Source organism: Telmatherina bonti (genome assembly GCF_933228915.1).
Source record: "Telmatherina bonti genome assembly, chromosome: 21".
Lineage (NCBI taxonomy): Eukaryota > Metazoa > Chordata > Actinopteri > Atheriniformes > Telmatherinidae > Telmatherina > Telmatherina bonti.
The window spans coordinates 27,242,362-27,266,303 of record NC_136630.1 but is presented as its reverse complement, the minus strand read 5'-3'; the positions used below and the strand labels follow the sequence as shown (position 1 = coordinate 27,266,303).

Sequence of the window (23,942 nt, the reverse complement as noted above, 5' to 3'; positions counted from 1 at the left end):
TTGAATTCCTCCACTTGGGGAAGGACATCATTCTCAACCCGAAGAGGAAAATCCACCATTTTTCAGCTGAGTAGCATGATCTTGGATTTAGGGGTGCAGATTCTGAAACCCAGTCTGATCAGAAACCCAATCCTGAGCCCACCAAACCAGATCCTTTTAACACCTCAGCTGCACCTAGAAATTCTGGCTGAATCTATGACAACGGGCTCAATTACAAAGAATTGGCATCAAGCTGCAGTGCAAGCACATTGTTTAGTGTTATAATAACTCTATTCACACTGCAGCTCAATTCAGATTTGTTGCCCATATGTGACTCATATTGAATTTTTAAATGACCATCTGAAGAGCAGAAATCTGACCCAGGTAACTTTTATATGTAGTAGTACATATACACATCCCATCCGTCTTGAAGCAACTTCAGTCTGAACATTTGTGTTGCATTTCTTCCAACTTTTGTGTCACTGAAGCGAATCTCCACTGGAGGAAGTGGGACGCAGTAAGCTTGAATGTAGACTTTTTCTCTGCTCTGACTGCACAACAACTCCACAACTGATACACACATGCTACACAGTGTGGCACCGTTCATACTGAAGTGTGATGAAAGACACATTGAAATGACAAACAAACAAAATAAACTTCATTAAAACAATGGAAGGAAACAATAAGACCTGCGGTGTGAAGGTAGCCTTGCTGGAGACTGCAGTGAAACCAACCTCAGTTTTGCAGATTTTGTTATTTACTTGCATAATTTTTTTAACCAAACATGGTGATTGGACCTTCAGATGCTTCCACATCTCTGCAGTGTTGAATAACATGATACTTGTCTTTCTTTTCTTTACGTTTCACAAACTATCAAAGCCGTCTGTTCTTTTAAAGTGGTGTGAGGGCTGGACATCAGCATGGAGCACTTCTGTCAAATGGTCTCTCCAATCTGCACTTCAAATAGGCTGCCTTTCGCTGCGAATGTGCAAAGTGGATGGCGAGTTTAGACCATCCCATTCTGAATGCCTGGCCAATAAGGGATATTCAACTCCAATCTGCTCGATTGATTGCCTCTCCGTCTCCCCTCTTCTCTTTTCCAGTGGGCTGCTTCAAAGTTTCTGCATCTGTCTCACAGCCCTATCTGAGCAGAAGATGCAGTTCTGAAGTATTATTACCCCGTCTGGAAAGGGGGAACCTGCCATTGACCTGGCCCTCCATTGATGGAGCTGGCTCTGGCAGCAGCAGGGTAAATATGGACTGTCAGACAAGGGGAGAGTGGAGTAGGTGGAGTAGGACTGACCCTGCTCCTGATCCAGCTGCACTCGCTACTCATCTATCACAGTGTGCGTTTCAAATTTTGGTTTTAACTTGTAGAGTCCTACATAACCAAGCATTTGGTTATATCAGAAACATTCACAGCCATACGTTCCCAGTAGGTCTGAGATCTGCTGATCAGAGTCTGCTGGTTGTTAAAACACGACTGAAAACTAAAGGTGACAGAGCCGTTGCATCAGTGGTTCCTTCCCTGTGGAATTCCCTTCCTCTCAGCCTGAGATTGGTGGAGTCAGTGATCTCCTTTAAAAAACAGCTAAAAATTCATCTTTTTAAACTTGCTTTTACTTTGTGTTATTTCTTGTTATGTTGTCTGAGTTGTTTTGTGTTTAACTGTGAAGCACAAAAAAAACCTTTACTTACTTTAACTACTTAGTTAAACCAACACGTCAGTTGCAGCTAAATATCTTGACAGACAAACCATAAAGTTAGCTGAATGAGAGTGGAGTAGGTGGGAGGATAGCTGAGACGAGAAGGCTGAGGAAGAGAAGGAGAGATAACAGGTTATCGGGAAAGGTTGGAGGACGGAGAATTGATAAGCCAGAGGATACAGTGGAGAAAATTAAAAGGTCAAGGTATGAAGTTAGGCAGAATAAGGAGGTGAGAAGAGGGGTGAAAAGGAGAGGACAGAGCAGATATTGTTGGTTAAAATGAGATGAGAACATGAAAACCCCCCTCAGCTCTCCTCCCCCTCTCTGTGCAGTGCCATGGGGGTGGATCTCAGCAGGCAGACAAACAGATAGTCAATGAGAAAGTGAGTGGGAGGTTTGTTGCTAGGGGGACGAGGCCTTTTTAAGCCTATCGATTGGGATTCTTATGCAAAAGTAATTAAAACAACTGCTTGTCTGTGCTATCCTGACTCTGGAGAAGAGACTGGTGATGTCTCAAACCTCTCTTTTTTTCCATTTTACCCGCTGTGTGAATTAAAAGAAAAGGGTGTCCCACAGCGCCCGGTCTGCAGTTCCTATCTGTCGATACTTCCTATTAGAATTCCACCAAGGTTTCCACTTAAAATGCAAAAGCCAGCCTTGCTCTCCTGATAAGAGCAGAACAGACACAGCGGCTGTAGATATTGTACTGTATAATGCCTTGGCCCTTTCAGTTAGGAAAATTCTGCAGAAAATTAAATTCATTTTCCACGCAGACAAAACTTGGAAGAAAGCAAACATCTAAGAAGGAGGCAAAGCAATGAAAAACACCTAACTCCCAACACACACTGATAATAAAATGCCACCTAAAACTCCTTCAGATTTAAAACTTCTTGACCTGAGTAGACCCTGCATGCATTTAGAAAAAGTGCTTTGTGTTTTTAATGTGTATTCGCTTTGTTTTCACCACATTTATTACCTCTTGAGTAAACACATTTTCCTATGACTTGTCACTTTTTGTTTGGGTAAGCTTTTGTTTCCAGTGAGAAAAACAATGTTTTGTGAACTTTAAAGTGTCATCTTAAGGCATTTGCACGGGACCGATGCGAATAAACAATATAAAATTGAGAATAATTTAAAGGAATAAATGGACGGTTTTGTGCAAGTACGATGTGATATTGTAAAAAAGGATAAAGATTCTAAACCAAAATAGAAATAAAAAAAAGTGTTTTCCACATTAAGTGACAAAGATATTGTGCTAATGAAAGAGAGGAAAACTTGGGGAGTTTAATCCAGGATCTGAAGCTGGACCACGGCAGCTTCAGGATGGACTTTATTTTCCGTGGGACAATTAGCGGATCTGATTCAGCAGCTAGCTCGCTGCTAGCTTGAAGAAGCAAAGAAAAAAAGGACAATAGAATGCTCGACCAGTGATACAAGGTTTAAATGAAGTAGCAGCAAGAAAATAATAATTGGATTGCTTGTGACCAACTTGTGATGGTGTCAACTCGCCTTCTCTGATTGGTCGATTGTCAGATGTGAGTGTTAAGAAAAATACAAAGAAAGAATAAAAGAAAAAGTAAAACTTTCAAAATGACTGGGTTGACGTTTGTCACTGATGTGAACATTCCCATTCTCTACACACAAAATATTGGGAGTAGTTATGCAAAGGCCTTCAGTGTCCGCATACCTCCAAATTTTGGTTCAGATCGACCCAAAAAAACAAAGGTTGAGTGTGATAATAAAAAATGGTAGAAATCTGGAATATGTCACTTCCACCACATGTTGTGTGGCTGATTGCATGAATTTGTGCTGTTCACTGGTGTTTCTTCGTGACAAACCAGTAAGAACATATGCCCATTTCGCCTCAACAATTCATTAGTTAAAAACACAACTGTCTGAAATCGCTCTAACTTCCTCTGTAAAACAAGCACATACGGTTTCACTTAAACGCTTAGTTTTCTGCCCTCCTATGGCAGGTATGTGCATGTGATCTGTGTATAAAGTACAAAGATGTCCCATTGGAATATACACATATCTGTTCTTCAGACTTAAAAACCTATGAATGTGCTTTACATGGCTACAGATCACTGAGAACTAATCTGAAGTAACACCTGTATACAACAATGCTAACAATATGGTTAGCTAGCACCAAACACCCTCAGGCAGGAGGGTATTCAAAGAAAGGCTGAATAATTCTCATTGATCTAAAGTAGTGTTTTTGCATGTAATAAGCATTTCTAGGCGGTATGGTCTGTTTTTGGGTGTGCCATACCTGTAATATGACCCAATGGCCATTTTTAGCAGCCAGATCAAGAGTTTGTTCAGCTATAATCTCCTGGCCTTGACCTAGAGACACGTTGTGGAAGTTGTTGTTGTCAAAGGTGTAGCCCAGCTTCTTTCCTGAAGGATAACAGAATCATGTTATTACATAAGGAAAAACATTTCCCAGTGCACTGATGGATTGAGAAGTAGCTAAACTAGTCTATAATGCAAAGATGTACAGTTTGAGTTTTACAGACTCTTTTTCAAACACAGCTAAACTTTTGATGTATGAGTGTAATAATGACCTTTGTCTTAAAACCAGTTTAAAAAATGCTTAAAAGTTGGAAGGAAGGAGCGATTAGATGCCAAACTATGGATCGTTATGTCAGTCAGAACACTTTGCTGGAAATCCTAGGTGGTTTGAGACTCATACAGCAAAATGTTTAAAACCAAGACTTGTTTTCTTACTTTGCTATCACACTAAAATGGTTAGGATTCAAATTAACACACACCATTAGGTCTATGTTTTACATAAAACCATTGTTAGACAATTGGAAAAAAATCTACACAGTTATGGTTTTTTATTTTAATGTATTGTGATTCCCATCATCTCACATGAACATTCCCCAGCAGCAAACATCATCTTTGAAATACAGTATCAATGTCACAACGTACATGATGGAAGGCATGTTTTGTTTAATGGGAAAAACCTCCGTCGAGTAGTGACCATTCAGTTTTTAATGTTTAAAAACCTGTGGTGTACTCTCTCTGTCTACCTTAGCAGGTTGACTTGTTCAACTGCTTGTTAATGTCCAATCAGCCAATCACAGGGCAGGCACTCAACACATGTAGTCACATAGACATGGTAAATGTCAAACTGAGCATCAGAAGAGGGATTTAAGGGACTTTAAACGCTGCATTGTTGTTGGTCTGAGTATTTACTGGAATTTTCACACAAAACCATCTCCAAGGTTTACAGAGATGATCAGAAGAAGAGAAAATAACCAGAAGCAGTTGTCTGGACCAGAATGTCTGGTTGATGTCAGAGGTCAGAGGAGAACGGACAGACTGGTTGGAGATGATGGAAAGACAACAGAAAGTCACCAGAACTGGACAATAGAAGATGGAGAAACGTTGCTGGTCTGATGAGTCTCCAGTTCAGCTCCACATTCACATGGTAGGATCAGAATCTGCTGGAAACATCATGACAACATGGATCCATCCTGCCGTCAGGATCAAGGCTTCAGGCTGCTGCTGGTGTGATGGTGGGGGGAGGTTTTCTTGTCCCACTTTGGTCCCCTTAGTACCAGTATGACATGGTTTAACCAGCACAGCCTACCTGAGTCCTGCTGCTGACCATGTCCATCCCTTTCTGAGCACAGTGGAGCATCTTCTGATGGAAACTTCCAGCAGGATGATGCACCATGTCACAAAGCTCACATCATCTCCAGCTGCTTTCTTCATCATGATGATGAGTTCACTGTCCTCCAACGGCCTCCACAGTCACCAGATCTCAGTCCAACAGAGCAGCTTTGGGATGTGGTGGAACGGGAGATTCTCATCATGATGTGCAGCAACTGTGTGATGCTTCATGTCAACATGGAGGAAATCTCTGAGGAATGTTTCCAACAGCTTGTTGGATCCAAGAATCATGGCAGTTCTGATGGGTAAAGGGGTCCAACATGGTGTAAAGTGGACCTGATGGAGACGGTGGTGATTGTAGAGCAGAGCTAGCTCTCATTTGTTTACTTTTGGCCGTCTCCAGGTTGTCCAGAACGCTGCCGCAGGACTGACCCTGCTCCTGATCCAGCTGCACTCGCTACTCATCTATCACAGTGTGCGTTTCAAATTTTGGTTTTAACTTGTAGAGTCCTACATAACCAAGCATTTGGTTATATCAGAAACATTCACAGCCATACGTTCCCAGTAGGTCTGAGATCTGCTGATCAGAGTCTGCTGGTTGTTAAAACACGGCTGAAAACTAAAGGTGACAGAGCCGTTGCATCAGTGGTTCCTTCCCTGTGGAATTCCCTTCCTCTCAGCCTGAGATTGGTGGAGTCAGTGATCTCCTTTAAAAAACAGCTAAAAATTCATCTTTTTAAACTTGCTTTTACTTTGTGTTATTTCTTGTTATGTTGTCTGAGTTGTTTTGTGTTTAACTGTGAAGCACTTTGTGATTTTTATCTTGAAAGGTTAAAAAAAAAACAAAAAAACCTTTACTTACTTTAACTACTTAGTTAAACCAACACGTCAGTTGCAGCTAAATATCTTGACAGACAAACCATAAAGTTAGCTGTAATGACTCTTTATAATTAAGTGAACAAAGTAATTAAAATCCTCCTCTAGAGCCCTGGTTGTGCATTACATTAAACACAAAGATTATACTAATGATCTTCCCTAAAGTCACAACATGTATGATAATCACCATAATCAGCACCAGATGTTCAGTGACTCGGTCTTGGTTGGACACCTTGATGTCCCCATTGAAACTTCTCTCAAACACTACAATTATATCAGTCTCCAAATCAAAACCAAGCAGATACCATAGGTTTGTCTGAGGGATATTAGTCCCCTGCAGAGCATTCAGAATCACATCACCTATCTAAAGACAATCTAATTGAAGCCTGACACTGGTGATAAAACCTAATAGTCACAGCAATCATGAAAAAATTCCATCTTTTCCCTTCAGGCAGCTGCAAACTATCAACCCTTTCTGCAGGAGCGACTGGTTACTTTCAGCCTTAAATTGACCAACTGTGCTTAAAGTGAAGCTGTTGATAATCAATAATCACACGGTCGTCACAGGAAGTTCCTGGAGGAGCACTCTCTCTTATCATCGTAGGAAATGATGGCTGCATTTCGCATACGGCAGATTAAACCACCTGCTGCTGCCTCTTAGAGTGAGACCTCTCATAAAAAGACTCCCAAATAATAGAAAATAACTGTCATGTTGAAATTAATCTATAGTTTGAATTAATCTGAGTGGGCTCCTCATGCAGAAACAGAAATCAAATAATGGCAGTATGAATCATCAAGATGCAAAACAGTGATAATTGAAAATGCAGTGGGGCTTAGTGTTACAGCCGACACACTGCTGAAATTTCTTTGTTCCACCAGACTGATCCAATCCTTGCCATCTGAATATTTCATAGAGCTAACTTAAAAAACCCAAGGGGGGAATTATTTGGCAACACATTCGGTAGTGTCGGGTTGTAGCGGTGCCCTGTTCCAGGTCAGTACAAAAGCTTTGACTTTTGACACATTTTTGGTGAAAAATCCCAACTGTGTGCCCCAATGCCATGCACGCATTATCCAAACAGAAATGTAAAGTACCTCCGAAACCAATGACATTTACTTTTTGCTGCCCCTAATACACCAAGGGTGTCGTCTAATATATTTATGACCTTTTGTATAATCCCCCTCAATCTAGCCAGAGCCTGTTGTGCATTGGTACTGACGGCTGGTATCAAAGCAGAGACGCATGCTGGATGTGTTGGGACGGCTGCTGCTCTGACTGGTACACTAATGCAGTGGCAATCAAAGTGGAACTCATGCATGAAGGTGTGCTGTGCTCAACTTTTACATTAAATATTGAAAAGAGCATCCCAAATGGTAAAATAGTAATACACGTACTCTGATAAAATTCCAGAAATGGCTTTGAGGTGGAATTTTATGGCTTTTTAAAGATAAAACAAGCAGGAGCTTTACCATGTTTCTCCACGTCCTTCAAAGGGTCTACTCCAGGAGAGAGGATGAAGAACATGGGCGTTGATGCCCCTGACTCTTCAAAGGAGATGGCAAAGTCCACAGATCTGCCAATCACATACTGGCTTCCCAGTTTCTCTTCTACAAAATCTCTGCAGGGGAGAATGAGGATTAGTTCACCTTAAAAGCTACGAAACTGAAGAACTTGAAACAGCAGAATGGACTGAAGTGCCGTGCATCGGATGGAGAGCTGCTTTAGAATATTAACATGAACTCTGACTTTCTGTTGGGTTTCGTCACTTCTAAACTAACAATTTAAAACTAAACACACATTTTATTTTTTGACTTGTCAATATATACAAAAAATGGGCTTATGTAACTTTTTTGTAGTTTTATTAACTTTGCTAATGCTACATATACTGTTGAAATGAATGGAGCTTTTGCTAGCACTAGTGTTAGCATAGCTACACCTGTTGGTCTCTCAACTCCTATGTTAATGTCTGCTCTAGATTTTATTTTATACTCTTGATATATATAATAAAAATGGTTAAAAAATATGACATGTTAAGCTTAATTTAGTCCTTTTTTGCAATGAATTAAGATTTTTGGAACATTTGGACACCAAATACTACAACTCAAAAGAAGCCATCTAAGATATGTTTCAGGCAGAGCTTCCATGTGTAAATGAGGGTTATCGTAAACATTAATGCAATTTTACAGCTTTTATACTCTTGATACATACAACAAAAATGATCACATTTATTTTGTTTTTACTTTAATTTGGCCAGACTTTGCAATTATATCACTTCTCAATCTTAATGACTGAGAAATATGGAACACTTGGACAATCAATAATGTATGGGTGCTTAAAAGAAGCCATGAAAGGTCATTTCTAGGGAGTGCTTTAATAAGTAAAGGAGACTAACTTGGGTCCCCATCGACTCCCATGTTAAAAAGACTAACTTCATGGCAGAAATAAACATGTTTACAGCCTGGTACAAAAATCCATTTTACATTTAATAAGTCAGGGGTACCTTCATGACATTTGTGGGGGGGGGGAGTAAAAATTTTTTTCTAACTCCCTCATTTAAAAGTAATTTAATCTCAACATTTGGCAGTTTTATTGGTGTGTTCTTTTGATTGACGGGTGCCCAATCTGCCGCTTCAAGTAAAAAGAACATAGAACAACCACGGTTTTTAGTGGTAGTTAGCTCGGTTAGCTCGTAGCTACAGGCAGGTCAGAGTTCACGCAATCATCAACCCCCACACTCAGAGCCCCCTCTCAGTTCTACCTCTTTGCCCTCATTTTTATTTTCAGGGCGAGATGACATGCGTGACCCTGCTAAGATGGCGATGGTAGGAACCGCCCACCGAGCTTCTATTTAGCTCTGCAGAAATCTACGGGTGATGTCAAAGAGGCTACATCCATCTCTTTATATACAGTCTATGGTCCATGTATATTTAGGTGTTTTTTTTGTATTTGCAAGAAAAATCAAAAATTGAAGTTAGCAACCCCTAGTGAGGGTAAACTGATGCAGACCCATCTAGATATAATATAATACAGTATTCTGTGATGGAGACCGTTTTTAAGTTTTCTCCATGAATTGTTTTTTAATTTGATCAATAATTATTTATTTTTTCATTTCAAATAAAAAACAAAGTGCCTGAATATACCCAGACAGACTGATACCTAAATGCAATTTTACAGTCTGCTTTGCAGATACTATGTATACTGTTGATTTGTATAGAGCAGGGGTGTCCAGCTCCAGTCCTGGAGTGCCACAATCCAGCAGGTTTTCCATGTATCCCTGCTCCAACACACCTGACTTAAATGAATCAGTCACTGTGCAGTAGTTCATTGGCTGTTGGATCCAATAAATGTGAGACAACAGTGTTGGAAAAGGGATACAAAGTCAACGCCTTCTTGATGGCTCCAATGGTAACTTTCCAGATGAACATAATTATATTAGCTTCGTTTTTGTTGCTTTATCAACTTTGCTAATGCTAAAACCAACAGAGGGCTTAGCTAGCATATGCTTTAGCTGAGTTAAGAGTGTGAATGCAACTGTAGCTTTGTTATGACCCATGCTAATATTGGATGGTTCATAGAGCTTTTCCCTTCCTGTTAGATGATTGTGCTGTTGCGTTGTAATGTGTGTTTTCTTTTCAGGAGCTGACTGGTGATGGGACTGGACACTAATAGCATACACACTTTAAATTGGTGCATTTTGTCAGCCTTTGTCTTTATCTCTTCCCAGGCTCCTCTTCAGACCTGATCAGCCTCAACTGTTTTATGAAGCAATGATGCTAATGTGTGGAAAACATGAGGTGTGCAGTTTAGTCATGTAAAGTTAAACTAAACCATGCCGTCTGAGCAGAATTAAGGCTGAGAAGTTCATTTTTATGAAGTTTTTTCCTGTTTATGTTCAGTTTAGTTAAAAAAACCTTGAATTGCAATAAAATCCTATCAAATCACAATATTATTATCTCTACGCAGACCCCAGTAGCATCTATTAACCACGTGTTATTATGGTCCAAATGTGATTCTTCAGCCTTTCTAGACCAGGTGTGGGATTTTTTCCTCCAGGTTGCTCGCATCTGTAATTGCAGCAGTTTCTCAGTAACAAACAGATGCAGTGAGTGTATGTGTCCTGTCAGCTCTTGATACAAGCCAAAGTTTAAGCTTTTCAACCTTTTCCCTTCTCACCGCACTCCACAGGTCAGAGAGATCCTTCACAGATCACACAGGAAAGGGCGAGCTGTAATTTCTTTCCTCACCTGACGGCGTATGTCATGCGGTCAGGTCTCAGGGCCCTCATTATGCACAGTCTCTGGAGTGAATTCTTGCTCTTCCACTCCTGTGGGAATTTCTCCTTTTCTGGACACTCAGACTCCACAAACTTCTTCCAGCGTTTGGCTGAACCTTCGATGTCTCGGTCCAGGTTTCTAAACTCTTCCATGGAGCAGAGGGACTGAAAAACAGACAGAGGAAAGCTGAGAGTGCTGCTGCGCTGTAAAGACTCATAAACATGAAAGTTTCAGAAACATTTCACAAAACGCAGCAAAAGGACTAACTTTGTTTGCCAAAGTTGAAGGAAAAAAGAGACAAAAAAAACGGAAGTGCTTATCTTTTCCTTATGCTTATATGAATAATATTTATTCAACAGAAGTGCTGAGTAAACACGATCCCTTTCATAACGGCATGGGGGGTAAGGGAAGTCTAAATATGCATCGGTTGCAGAAGCAGTGGGGGCTTCATTGTGATGCCCCTGCTGACAGACACTTTATCTCATCTGTGGAAAACAGCAGTGTCACACAGCGTAGCCTCAAGCAGCGACTAACTCCCTGACAAGCACACACACACACACACGTGTGCCGTCATCTATACTGTCTAAACTATAAGACGACACAACAAGCAAGGCGTTGCTGAAACAGAAATCAGTTTTTTTTTCACAACAACAACAAGTAGAGAGGTTTAGAAATTAGCCTGACTTAGCTTGTTTAATTACAACAGGCAGGTGGAAACCTCTCAGTCCTGCGGGGGATGGAATACGCTGCATCTCTAGGGGTTCATCCTCTGCTAATATCATCAAGAGAAGCAAGCAATCAGAGGATCTCATCCTCCTTTAAAGCTTTCCAACTGATTATGTTCCTGAGAGCGATAAGAAAATCAAGTGGCAGGATTTGATTAGCGGGGTCTGAGACATTCACAGTGTGTTCGGTGCAGTAGGGAAAGTCTCTTTCTGAACCCGCAGAGGGGTTTAGGTGGAGTTAATATTGTAGGCGGAAGAGACTGAAAAATTTATAAGCACAAGAAGCTAAAAAAAAAAAAAAAAAATGCTGCCATTAGAGTTTAGTTTGCTGCTAAACTGATCTGACAGGAGGAAGAACCTTTGTTGTCTGCCATCCACGGGACTGCAGCGCCAGACGCTTTTTCCACAGACGGTAGGAGTATGCAGAGTTTGTTCTTGTGGCCTTTCCATGTTAGATCGCAGCAGGGTCACAGAGCGGAGAGGGTCCCGGAAGAATTACATGCTCTCAGAACAAATACAGGGTGAAACTGAAACGCCGGCTTCAGAAACGCCGCCAGCTCTCCCAGTATCCACGGTTTTCACAGGAAGAGTTGTTGCAGGGCAGCTCTGAGCACCTTACATCATGTAAACTTTGTGAAGCTGAAAATGGAGGGAAATTGTGGACGTCTAATGTGGCAAGGTGGAGGAACGGTCGTTTTGCAAAGTGAGAATTAAAAATAGCAGGACTGTGTGTGCAGCTCTACATATACAACTCTGGCTTCAGTCTAAGAAAGATTAATGTGTTTTAGTCTCATGTTCTCCTTTTACTTCATTCAGACATTTTCTGAACCTGCTACTAATGGTGAGTCAAGCCCATGAAGCTGAATCCTGCAACGGTGCAGGGAGCGTTTTCATATTCATTCAGGAACTAAAACATCAGTTTATGATTTAAGCAGATTTTTGTTTTTTTGTTTTCTCTGTTTTATGTTGTTTGTTTATGTTTGCTGCATTTAGACAATAAAAAAGTTCTTTTAGAGGAACAATGAAATATATTCCATCCTCCCCTATCTTATCCTGTTCTATCCCATCATTACCCATCTCATCGTATCCTATCCCATCCCTCCCACTGTCTTATACTGGAATCCATCCCTTCCTCTTTCATGCCATCCCATCATATCATATAGTGTAATTACTATATATAATTACTAATATAGGCATGTTATAGATTATAATAGAATAGATAAATAGAATAGAAAAACAAAACTATTATTTTTTCTTCGAAAACTGTAAGAAACTAAAACAAACAACTGAAAAATGAAGCTTTAAGTTTCAGTTCGGTTATTTATGGTGTTGTGTCTTTTTATCCAATGACAAACTTTGGCTCATCTGTATAGTTGGGACAGCCATCACTCCCTTCCTCTGTACCTTGATCCCTCCCCAGGAATGGTTGGACAGAAAATCCACTGGCGACGTTACACCTGGTTGGACTGGGTATCTCAGGAGGAAGTCCAGCTCTGCAGGGTTTATTTCATTATTCATCAGGAGTATCTGGGGACACAACAAACAGGAGGGCAATGCTGTTATTTTCAGCACAAACTGCAACTTCTTTCCACTTGATTGGATCCAGACAGGGCTGGCAGTCTCAAGAGCAGCTGATTCAATGGCAAACTTGCTCTCAAAACAAACCATGCAGAAGATGAAAGCGGCTCCCCTTCCTACCTGGAACACGAGCTGAGTGATGTACGTGAGCTTGTCACACTCAAACAGGCCTCTTGTGGTGTACTGGAAGACTGAGGAGGTGATGCTGTCAATTAGGTTGGACACCCGCTGCTTCAGAGCCTCATTCGGCTCGGCCTTCAGAACCGCTTTCTGGAAGACCACACTGAATGCCTGAGGAAGCACAGGAGCAGGTGCAACAGTACCTCAGTACCAATGCAAAGGATGCTGCAGAGTGGGAACTAATTCCACTTTCTTATAAACAAAACCAATGTTAGACGTTAATATAAACGTTATCCTGATGAGTGGTATGGTACAGACAATACCACTCATAAGTTTGGACACAAACGTTTAACTTGTAATGTGTGTGATGATTTTGGCAGGTTTGTGGAATATAAATGAAATGCAGTGTTACTGTATGTTACTTGTTACTGCTTGCAAAGGCAGGTATCTAACCAGTCAATCACATTCCAACAACACATGTAGTCTTTTAAACATTGTGAAACAACTAGCTGAAGTTAAAACCAAGCAGCAACCTCCGGCAGTTAAAAGTGAAGCATATGTGGAAGTGTCAAACATTGCAGTTCCCCCTTCATCCACTAGGGGCTGCAAAACAGAGCAAATCCCCATAGACTCCCATGTTAAAAAGACCAACTTCACAGCAGAAATAAACATGTTTACAGCCTGGTTCAAAAATCCATTTTAGGTTTAATAGGTCATGTTTACCTTCATGATAACTGTGGGAGGAGGGAATTATTTTCTAACTCGCCCGTTTAAAAGTAATTTAATCTCAAAGTTCGGCATATTTAGGGGTGTGTCCTTTTGATTGACAGGTACTCAATCTCCCGCTTCAAGTCAGAAGAACATAGAACAACCACGCTTTTTAGCTGGTTAATAACATGATTTAGCTTTAGCCTGCTTACCTCCGTTAGCTGGTTAGCTCCTGTTATCTTCGGGTTAGCTCTCAGCTACAGAAAGCTCGAAGTTCACTCGATGTCAATCATCCACCATGACACTCACAGCCCCCCTCTCAGCTCCACCTCTTTGCCCATTTTTGTATTTTCTGGGTGAGACGACACGCATGCCTCTGCCAAGATGGAGACAGTAGGAACTGCCCACCGAGCTTCAATTCAGCTCTTCAGAAACCTGTGGGTGACGTCACGAAGTCTCCATCCATCTCTTTATATACAGTCTATGATTCCACCACATCCCAAAGCTGCTCTGTTGGACTGAGATCTGGTGACTGTGGAGGCCGTTGGAGGACAGTGAACTCATCATCATGATGAAGAAAGCAGCTGGAGATGATGTGAGCTTTGTGACATGGTGCATCATCCTGCTGGAAGTTTCCATCAGAAGATGCTCCACTGTGCTCAGCAGATTCTGATCCTACCATGTGAATGTGGAGCTGAACTGGAGACTCATCAGACCAGTAACATTTCTCTATCTTCTATTGTCCAGTTCTGGTGAGTCTGTGGGAATTGTAGCCTGAAAATTGCCGTAAACACTCTTAACCATGCCATGTACAAAGTTCCTTAAATCTCCTTCCTTCCTTGTTCTGATGCTCAGTTTGAACCACAGACTGTATATAAAACATGTACGGAGCCTCCTTGACGTCACTCATAGTTCCTGAAAATCCTGCAGGTGTTCAGTGTTTCCCTGCTCCAACACACCTGATGGATATTCAGAAAATCCAATAGCTTAAGATGTACTGTGGAAAGAATCATTCATTTTGAACAGTTTGAACTGATTCTAACTTCTTTCCCCTTTCCAATCTGGATAAAATGCTCATTTTTTCTAGTTTGTTAATGACTTTCAGATCTGAAGCATGTAGGTAGCAACTTCTCAAGCTTTCCATAAAGAAAATGGCTCTTCAAGAGGAAAAAAGACAAAAGGTTTGGTGTTGAGGTGTAGACCCAACAAAGTGTGTCATGAGCATAGATTATATGAAACATGGATGTAGCCTCTGTGACATCAACAGTGGTTCCTACCATCGCCATTTTGACAGCGTGTCGACTCTCCTGGAAAATAAAACAATGGGCAAAGAGGTGGAGCTGAGAGTGGGGTTGTGAGTGTCATGGTGGATGATTGACATTTAGTGAACTCCGACCTGCCTGTAGCTAAGAGCTAACCCGAAGCTAACAGGTACGGTGGCCCTGAAGTGCAAACCACAATTACAAAACAAAAAAACACAACACAAAATTAAAAAACAGCAATAAATCGAAAATGACAACAAAATTTAAAAAATGCACAATGAAAAATTAAAAAACGCAATCAATTAAATTAGCACTACCAAAACATTCTAAAAAGCACAACAAATAAAAAAAAAAAAAAAATGAAGAAAATTATAAAACTCAATGACAAATAAAAAACTTCCGGTTCAAAAGCCGTCTGGCACCATCGTCCAATCAGCAATTTCTCTTGTTGCCCGCTGGTACCTACCTCTTCTGGTATGTTAATATAGTTGTGCTTTTTCTAAGTTCGTTGTCGTTTTTTATTTGTCATTGTGTTTTATCATTTTTTTGTGTTTTTTTTTATTTGTTGGGGTTTTTTTTTAGAATTTTTTGTAGTGTTAATTAAATTTGTTGTGTTTTTTCATTTGTCGTGTATTTTTTAATTGTTGTTGCCATGTTGTTGCCATTTTGTAGTTTGTGTTTTTTGTTTTGTTGTTCTGGTTTGCACTTCAGGGCCACCGTAAACAGGGGCTAACCAGCTAACGGCGGTAAGCGGGCTAAAGCTAAATCACACTGTCAATCGGCTAAAAACTGCAGTTGCTCTACATTCCTCCTTAAAGCGGGATATTTTGTACCTTTCAATTCAAAACCTTTCAAAGGACACGCCCCTCATTATGCCAAGTTTAGAGATCAAATTACTTCTAAACGGAGGAGTCAGAAAAACTTAACTCCCCCCACAGTTGTCATGACGGTAAACCTGACCTATTAAACCGAAAATGGATTTTTGTACCAGGCTGTAAACATGTTTATTTTTGCTTTTTTTTTTTTTTTTGCAGCCCCTAGTGGATGAAGGGGGAACTGCAATGTTTGACACTTCCATATAGGCTTCACTTTTAACTGCCGGAGGTTGCTGCTTGGTTTTAACTTCAGCAAGTTGTTTTCACCATGTCTCCATGACTACATGTGTTGTTGGAATATGATTGGCTGGTTAGATATCTGCCTTTACAAGCAGTAACATGTGGACCTGATGAAGTCAGCAGTGAGTGTTTGTATGTAAACATATATATCATATCCCAAATATAATGCTTTTTTTAAATTTATCCTACCATACATTTAGTCAAAGCTAAATTTCTAAACAGTGTTTTCTGAACAGGAAACTTGTAAAGGTGCTATGACAACACAAACCCATTTTATCATGTAAGATGAACAGCATCATTTCAGTCGTCCACTTTTTTTATATGTTTGTAAACATACAATATTCCAAATCATTTACAAGGCCGAAGATCCTAAACCTCTGGAATTGTTTTCATTTGATTATTGTGGAAAATAGCTGGAGCCGAAGTAGATATGTGAAGAGTTGAGAGTGATTGCAAGCCATATCTCAGGCTGCCTTCTCTCAGGCTCAGCGGCTGACAATATGAGAGACATTAAGCTCTACGTAACAACATTAGGGAACCGCAAACACAATAAACACAGAGCAAAGAGCATAAAACATGATGAGCAAATGGACGGAGGAGGAGAGAGTGTGAAGGGAGGCTCGCTGGGAGCGCGTGAGGAAGGTAGACAGCATGATGGCTCAATAGACGGACTACCTTGAGAGAGAACTGGTACATGGGGTGGATTTTATTGAGGTCGTTCATTATGAAGTACAATAAGGAAGCCCGCGCTGCCGCTGGACGGTAGTGCTCCCGAGCCTCATTGATTTTGGCCTCCGTCACCTTGGCTTCTTTTACCTGCAGTGTAGAAAGTTCAAACACAAAGAAAAACTTCCTCATAGACACAGAAATGATGCACATGAAATATCCCATCAATCAGCTGGACTGAACTGTGTAGAGCCCAGTAAAACAGCCTCCAGTGAAGGACAGAACCATTGGGATTTCCCAGTTCCAACCGATACGTCCTCACACTTCGTCAAAATCCGCCATTAGGTGATGTTTAACTTTTTAAGGCCTGTGCAAAATAAGTTGTAAAATGAACATCTGCAAAGGCATTAGTCATCCCCTCGCAGACAGAAAGCACTCTCTCACCACGCAGCAGATTTCCAGAAGGGCTCCAAAGAAAAAACAAAACAGAAACATCAGCTTATCTGTGGGAGAGATAAGATGCTGAGCAGAAATGATCAGATTCTCTGACCACAAAGGAGAAACGAACTGAGAGGATAAAGGAAACATGGCCGCCCACTGCTTAGAAAGGAGTTATTCTGAATGCAGATTGCTCAGCATGTGATTTATAAACGTTCCCAGAATAAAGGGCACTAGAATGGCACTTAGGCAGGACTTGGAAATAAGCTGCACTGCAGTTACTTTACCTCATTACATGGTTCAGATATGGCTGCAAAAAAACTTGAAAATGAAAGTACAGACACAAAAAGCTGAAAGTAAACACAGAATGCAATGATCTATGAATCCCTATCAATAAACAACAAGCTGGATGCTCCCTCTCCTCTTTAGTCTGCAGGACACGCCGTCCATGCTGTCCACAGACAATTCCACATCTTCATCCAGGTTTCCACTCAGAACATTTTAAATGAGTTTTGGTCCAGAGAAGACGGCGTGTTTCTGGATCTTCTTCACGTATGATGGAGCTTTAACCTGCATGTGTAGGTTTCAGGATGAACTGTGTTCACAGATATCTGGAATTTTCCTGAGTCCATGCACTGGTTTCCAGTAGAGAATCCTGTCTGCTTTTACTGCAGAAGATCACCAGCATCTAGCCTCAGCATCTAGCCTTGTCCCTGTATGCAGGGATTCCTTCTGATTCTCTGAATCTTTGACATTATATCCTATAGATGGTGGGATTATCTTAGTCTCCATAATTTTTCTGATAATCTTCCACAATGTTTAGACTCAGTTTGCCTCAGACTGGCAAACCTCTGTCCAACTTTACATCTATCAGGGAGAGTCTGCATCTCTGTAACGCTCCTTTTTGTTACTAACTTGTTGCTAATTAACCTGACTAGCTGGCAAATGCTCCTCCAGTTGTTACTCTTCCAGCTTTTTGTTTCTCTTGTTCCAACCTTTTTCAGCTTAAAATGGCAAAATGTCTCCATTTCAGCACCTGGTACGCTGTTCCATGGTAATGTGTTGTTTTATTGACATTTTACTTTATTTGAAACTTGGGTTTTATAAAAACCGCAAGTTGGAAATTTTGTCTTTTAAGTTGATGTAATCATGAAAAATGAACAAGTGGAGTATTTAACAGACTTTGAGCAGGACCAGAGAGAAAGTGGCTTTAAGCCATTTCACTATGGTCTTTCTTAAAGTCCCCAACCAAAGAAAGACCATGTCGGTTCTGGTTGTATTTTCCTCAGTTTTTTGCTGTGAAAACCCAACAACAATGCATACTGATCCATCCTGTCCATTCCAAGACCTACAGGATTTTCTACTGGTGGTCTGATAATCTCAGCATACCTTCAGGTGGAAAATGGTGCGGGGGGGGGGGGGGGGGGGGGGTCTACTCAACATCAGGTTGTTGGCCATGCCATAGCTGATAGGTGTACCAGACCCTCTAAGATTTTGCCCAGGACCATAGATGTTGTTTATGCAACAATATTTTCTAAACAACCATTAAAAAGAGTGTATTTAAAAGAAATGAACCAAACCTTCTCCTCTATCTCAGCTGCAGTACGTTTGGTTGTCTCCAGATTTTCCACCAGCTCCGTGTCTCCCAGGAAGTTTCCCGAGGCGGAGGACAAGCGGGACAGCAGGTTGTCCTCCAGGGTCTTCAGCGTGATCTTAAAACAGTTCTGTTGCTTCGTCAGGTCGGACTAAGAGACACAGAAACACTTTGTGTAAAAACAAAATAAAGAAAAACTGGATTTCTCAGATACACCATCATCTTGATCTGCAGCGACCAAAGATCTTCAAGCGTTGGGTCAATAGAGAGGTATTAACACTGAAGGGCGCCTTAGAGGCAGAGCCGATCGATAAGCTCTCCATCGGTTATCCGGACACATGAAGGGAACACTCAGGGACGGATTAACCAGCTTCCATCTGGTTGCCAACATCAAACCTCTGGTGAGCAACCTCAGGATGAGGAGGCCGTCAGCTGGAGGGAGCTTTGATGCAAACACGCAAACACACTCTGGCTCCTAATGACTGATCTGTTGTGAAACATAATGTTTTTTAATTATGAATGAATGGCAGGATGTAGGCACGTAACGCTGGGTTTTACTCTCTTCACCGTATGGATTATTGCTCCCCGTCCTCCAATAAAGCTTTGACTCTCAAAGGTTTTTTCTTTGTTCTGGGTGAAAAAAAAAAAAATAAAGCGAAAGAAACTTTTTCAAAGCCGGGTTGGAGAGAACAAAGCCGGCAGGGCACAGTTTTCTCTCTTTACTGCTTCATCCCACTTGTCCTTCATTCAGTCTGAGGCGGCTCCTCGGTTCTGCTCCATAACGACTTTGCTTTATTTAAGTTTCCTGAGCAGAACCGCCGGTGACCTTTGAACTGTTGCACTGTAATTACAGGAAGATGGTTTGGTGGGAGATTTGCATACATGGAGGTTTTCTTCTGAAAAATGGGATCCTTCCTGGAAAGAATTGGATCAATGTAAAAATGTTTATTAAAATGTATGAGCAAGGTGTTCCTCTGTATCTGATGGTTTTGCTATGCTGGTAATCATTTCAGTCTATGTGAAGCTACACGGGGAGCGAGTATATCTGCATGCATCTACTGTCGCTCGTTCTTCTCAGTAGGAGCAGGGATGACCTTTCTAGGAACTACATGAATGTAAAACTGAATTTAAAGTGGGTGTTAATCATCTGACGTATAGTGTCAGTACCCCTACAACAGCTGTTAAAACTGGTAATGTTTCCATTAGCAGTTTTAAGATAAGAGTGTAAAAAAGGTTTTTACACTCTTATGAGATGGTTTTTCAGATGGATTGACATAGAACAATATCGCCGAAGTGCAATGGAAACATTCTTTTTCACATTTACACATCACAGTGACATAGTTTATTTGAAGTAAAGATGGCTTCTGGGTGATTCTTTCACCTTCTGATGAGGACAGCAGCAACAGCCGTAGTGGCAACTGAAATTTCTTCTTCACGAAATGCCAAATGCTTTGTATCCCCGTCCTCCTACAAGTAAAATCTCACGGGACAGGATTCCAACAGAATCACAGCTTATGCTCTGAACACTGTTCAATTGTACTTCGTCAAAATGATGTGCTGTAAAGTTGGTGTTTTTTGGGGGGGATTTGCTGTTTTTTAGCCCCTAGTGGAAGAGAGGGGAACTGCCATTTTTGGCACATAGGCTTCACATTTAACCGCCGGAGGTTGCCGCTTGGTGGTGACAAGTGACGTTTGAAGCAAACGTCCCCGTTTACATAAATAAGGGAGCCTGAATGGACATTTGGTTGTGAAGTGCAGTTTCTCATCCTCAGGATGCTGTTGGCCTCCAGGAATAGTCAGAATCTCATTTTGAAAGTTACATTGTGCTTCTTTAATACATAAAGTAAATTATATGAAAATAGAAAATAAATAAAAGGAAAAAATAAATCCTATTGTCAGGGCCTTTAAACTGCATGTACATATTTGCTGGCATGTTGTTTGGTATACAAACAGATGAAGATAAAACAGTCCTTTCTGGAACATCTAACCTTCCTTTCTTTACAGCAGGGGTGTCCAGGGTCTCCCAGGTCTTTCCAGTCCTCAAGAACTACATTTTACAACTTTTAGATCTATCTCTTCTCCAACACATCAGAATCCATCCCTCCATTTTCTTAACTACTTGTTCCAGTTAAGGGTTCTGGGTCAGCTAGAGCCAATCCCAGCAATCCACACCTGAATAGCTGAATTGCTTCCCTCATATGCATGTCATCCAGCAGAGGCCTGGTGACAAGCCATTCCCATGTTTCAGGTGTGTTTGATAAGGACTGCGTCTAAGACCATGCCTACATGTAGTCTGGTTTTTGTAAAACCAAATATCTTCCCCCTCCAGCCAGTAAAATAATGAGTCCACACGACCTTTTTTTCCAAAACCAAATCTACACCTATCTGCATAACTGTGTTGTTAAGCACATTTATAAGCATATCAAACCTTTAGGATCCCCAATCCTAGCCAATCAGAATAACTTCTGTCTCATGACATCACTTCCACAAAACACAAAACATGGACAACGTTTTTTATGACATAAATCTGCATCTTTGTGTGGATGGCAGGTGAAATTAGAGAAAATTATCCTTTTTTTGTTTGCTAACTCTGGACAAGGCCCAACAGTTGCAGGATGGTAGTTCCCAAGGACCAAACTTGGGCCCCCTGGCTTTCCAGGCCAGCAAATAACTGTCTTTACCACCAAGGTGGACAAGTGTGAGCCATGCTTTCCATGAAATAATATGCTGTATGCAGGAATTTATGTGTAAACTCAAAGGTTGATGAAATGATTATAAAAAAAATGCAACTTTACTGGTCTTAACCAAGCCAACACTGAGTGACACAATGTGCTTTCAAAGCACTGGAACCTTCAGCGATTATTAAAGCTTTATTCAATATTTTGATGTCTTGTGTTGTTATTTTTATTGCTTATGTGGACCGCTGTGCCTGAAACAAAGATAAATAATCATTTCTAGCACTTATGATTGTGACATTGCAGAGGCTTGTGGGTGGAGCTGCCCCCACCTCCCTTTCCTGTGCCATAATGTGCTCATGATAAAAGACATACTTAGCTCGGATCACTCCGGGGGAGCAGATAGTTGGAGAGATCTCTTTGCTTAATTGCTTTCTTTATGACAGTATTTCCTATTGCTGGGATGAGATGTATTTTACTCCATTGTTAAAACTAATTGAGCCTCTGCCTTTTTAAATTTAACACCCTCTGAATTTAACATCACTGCAGAGGAAAAGCTGCATGTGGGGGTTTAAAGAGGAAGCGATTTGTGGCGTGTCCTTGGGTAAGATGTGACATGCGAGCACTCGCAGCAGAAAGGGAAATATCACAGTGGGTTTTTCGTGGTAGATGTTTGTCTGGGAGAGTCAACTGTGACCTTCTACTTGCCTGAACTCGGTGGTCTTGAGGGGAAAAGCCATCAGTACTAAAACATTCCCAACTGAATGCTGTAATGAGTCAGTTTTTAACGATTAGCTTTCCTCTGGCACATTGTACTCGTAATTACCCTTGCTTGGGAAAAAACAAACAATTAACCAGTCAGCAGAACACCCTAATTGGGATTAAAATGAGATATTACATCCATCTTTTTTTTTTTTTTTCCTTAGACAAATGATTAGTGGGTTCCGCAGAGCAGCGCTGTTAAAGGTAAGCACACTGTTTTAGTTCTCATTAAAGAAGGCGGCTGTGCCGTGTACGCATGTACACACCGAAGATGGGGAAAGGTTTTGGACTGAATCGCTGCTGCAGTTTCCAACGAGAGGGAGGGGAAAAAAAGAAAAAGGTGACATTTTAAGCTCCTTATCGTGTCTTTGGCTCAGTTTAACGAGAGCTCTTTCACCCAGGAGTCATCTTACGGCTCAGTAGCAACGCTAACCTCATTAAAGCTATAATGGCGGCGAGTCATTGGAAGAAAATAAACAGGTACAAGCAATTTACACTCCCCTATCAGTACCACAATCCTTATCAGTCCGGGTTTGTTTACACACAACAAAAAGCCATTCAGCACTTCATTCTGCAGGCCCCCGCCAACCTTCACTGTTAATTAAAATGATAAGTGAGCTCCAGATTTTTTTTTCTTTTAATTTCTCATCTTCTGAATCTTCAGATCTCAGAAAAATGCTAATTAAGCAAGCATCATTAAATGATATTTCACTCCATTGGACTTTGCTGAGGGGACATTCAGGCTTTTTGCCATTTCCCCCTTTCTGCTTTCATGCTGATTTGACCACGGGTCAGGGAGGCCTACACGTCTTATGAGGCTAACTCCAAACACAGACGCCTCCAGAAGTGGGATGGCGTTGAGAGTTGATCCGTCTGACCCGTTAACATCTCCGCCGTCAGCCAGACGCTCCGCGAACAAGAAGAGATTTCTGACTTTTTCCTTCCCATCAGCTAACAAGAGATGCATTTTAGGAACAGCGAAAGTGTGTCAATGTGCTGTCTAATTGCTGCGGTACAGTGGCGCATTCGGCTAATCTATTCCAAACAAATGACATGAAACGAGTAGATTGTGGATGAGGAGAGACGGAGGGTTCGTTAGGCGCCGTCACTTTGATCAAGCCAATTTCACTTTAAATACGAACATCTACACAGATGAATACGGTGCAAGCCGTAAGTCTGCGGTGCTCGTTACGCTACAGAAGTTGGGAACCTGCAGCATCGCGCACAGTGTACAACAACCTGACCGCCAGTGGTGGCTGGACCAATCAGCAGAGTGGAACAAGTCAGCCGAGCACACGTTCGTTTCCATTAGGAGGAAAAACCATGGACTATATACAAAAAGACTGACGGAGCCTCCGTGACGTGAAGCTCGGTGGGCGGTTCCTACCATCACCATCTTGGTAGAGGCATGCGTGTCGTCTCGCCTGGAAAATACAAATATGGGCAAAGAGGTGGAGCTGAGAGGGGGCTGTGAGCGTCATGGCAGAAGATTGACATCTAGCAAACTCTGAGCTGACTGTAGCTAAAAGCTAACCGAGCTAACCCGGAGATAACAGGAGCTAACCAGCTAACGGAGGTAAGCGGGCTAAACAAAGTCACGTTGTTAACCGGCTAAAAACCCCGGTTGTTCTACGTTCTTTTTACTAGAAGCGGGAGATCGGGTACCTGTCAATCAAAAGGACATGCCCTTATTTATGCCGAATTTTGATATTGAAATACTTTTAAGTGGAGGAGTTAAAAAGAAAATTCACTCCCCCCACAGTTGTCATGAAGGTAAACCTGACCTATTAAACCTAAAATGGATTTTTGAACCAGGCTGTAAACATGTTTATTTCTGCT

The 23,942-nt window shown here is 41.3% G+C and overlaps 1 protein-coding gene across 1 annotated transcript in view; it reads right to left on the bottom strand.

Annotated features, from left to right (window-relative positions):
* dnah9 (dynein, axonemal, heavy chain 9) overlaps positions 1–23,942 on the bottom strand; it is a gene marked incomplete at both ends in the record, with an annotated part of 232,712 nt that overhangs the window by 23,471 nt on the left and 185,299 nt on the right. The window contains 7 exons of the mRNA XM_079260636.1: positions 3,958–4,085; positions 7,656–7,804; positions 10,431–10,624; positions 12,590–12,712; positions 12,884–13,054; positions 16,644–16,784; positions 18,653–18,817. Coding sequence (XP_079116762.1) covers positions 3,958–4,085; positions 7,656–7,804; positions 10,431–10,624; positions 12,590–12,712; positions 12,884–13,054; positions 16,644–16,784; positions 18,653–18,817 — 1,071 coding nt within the window. The remainder of the gene's footprint in view (positions 1–3,957; positions 4,086–7,655; positions 7,805–10,430; positions 10,625–12,589; positions 12,713–12,883; positions 13,055–16,643; positions 16,785–18,652; positions 18,818–23,942) is intronic.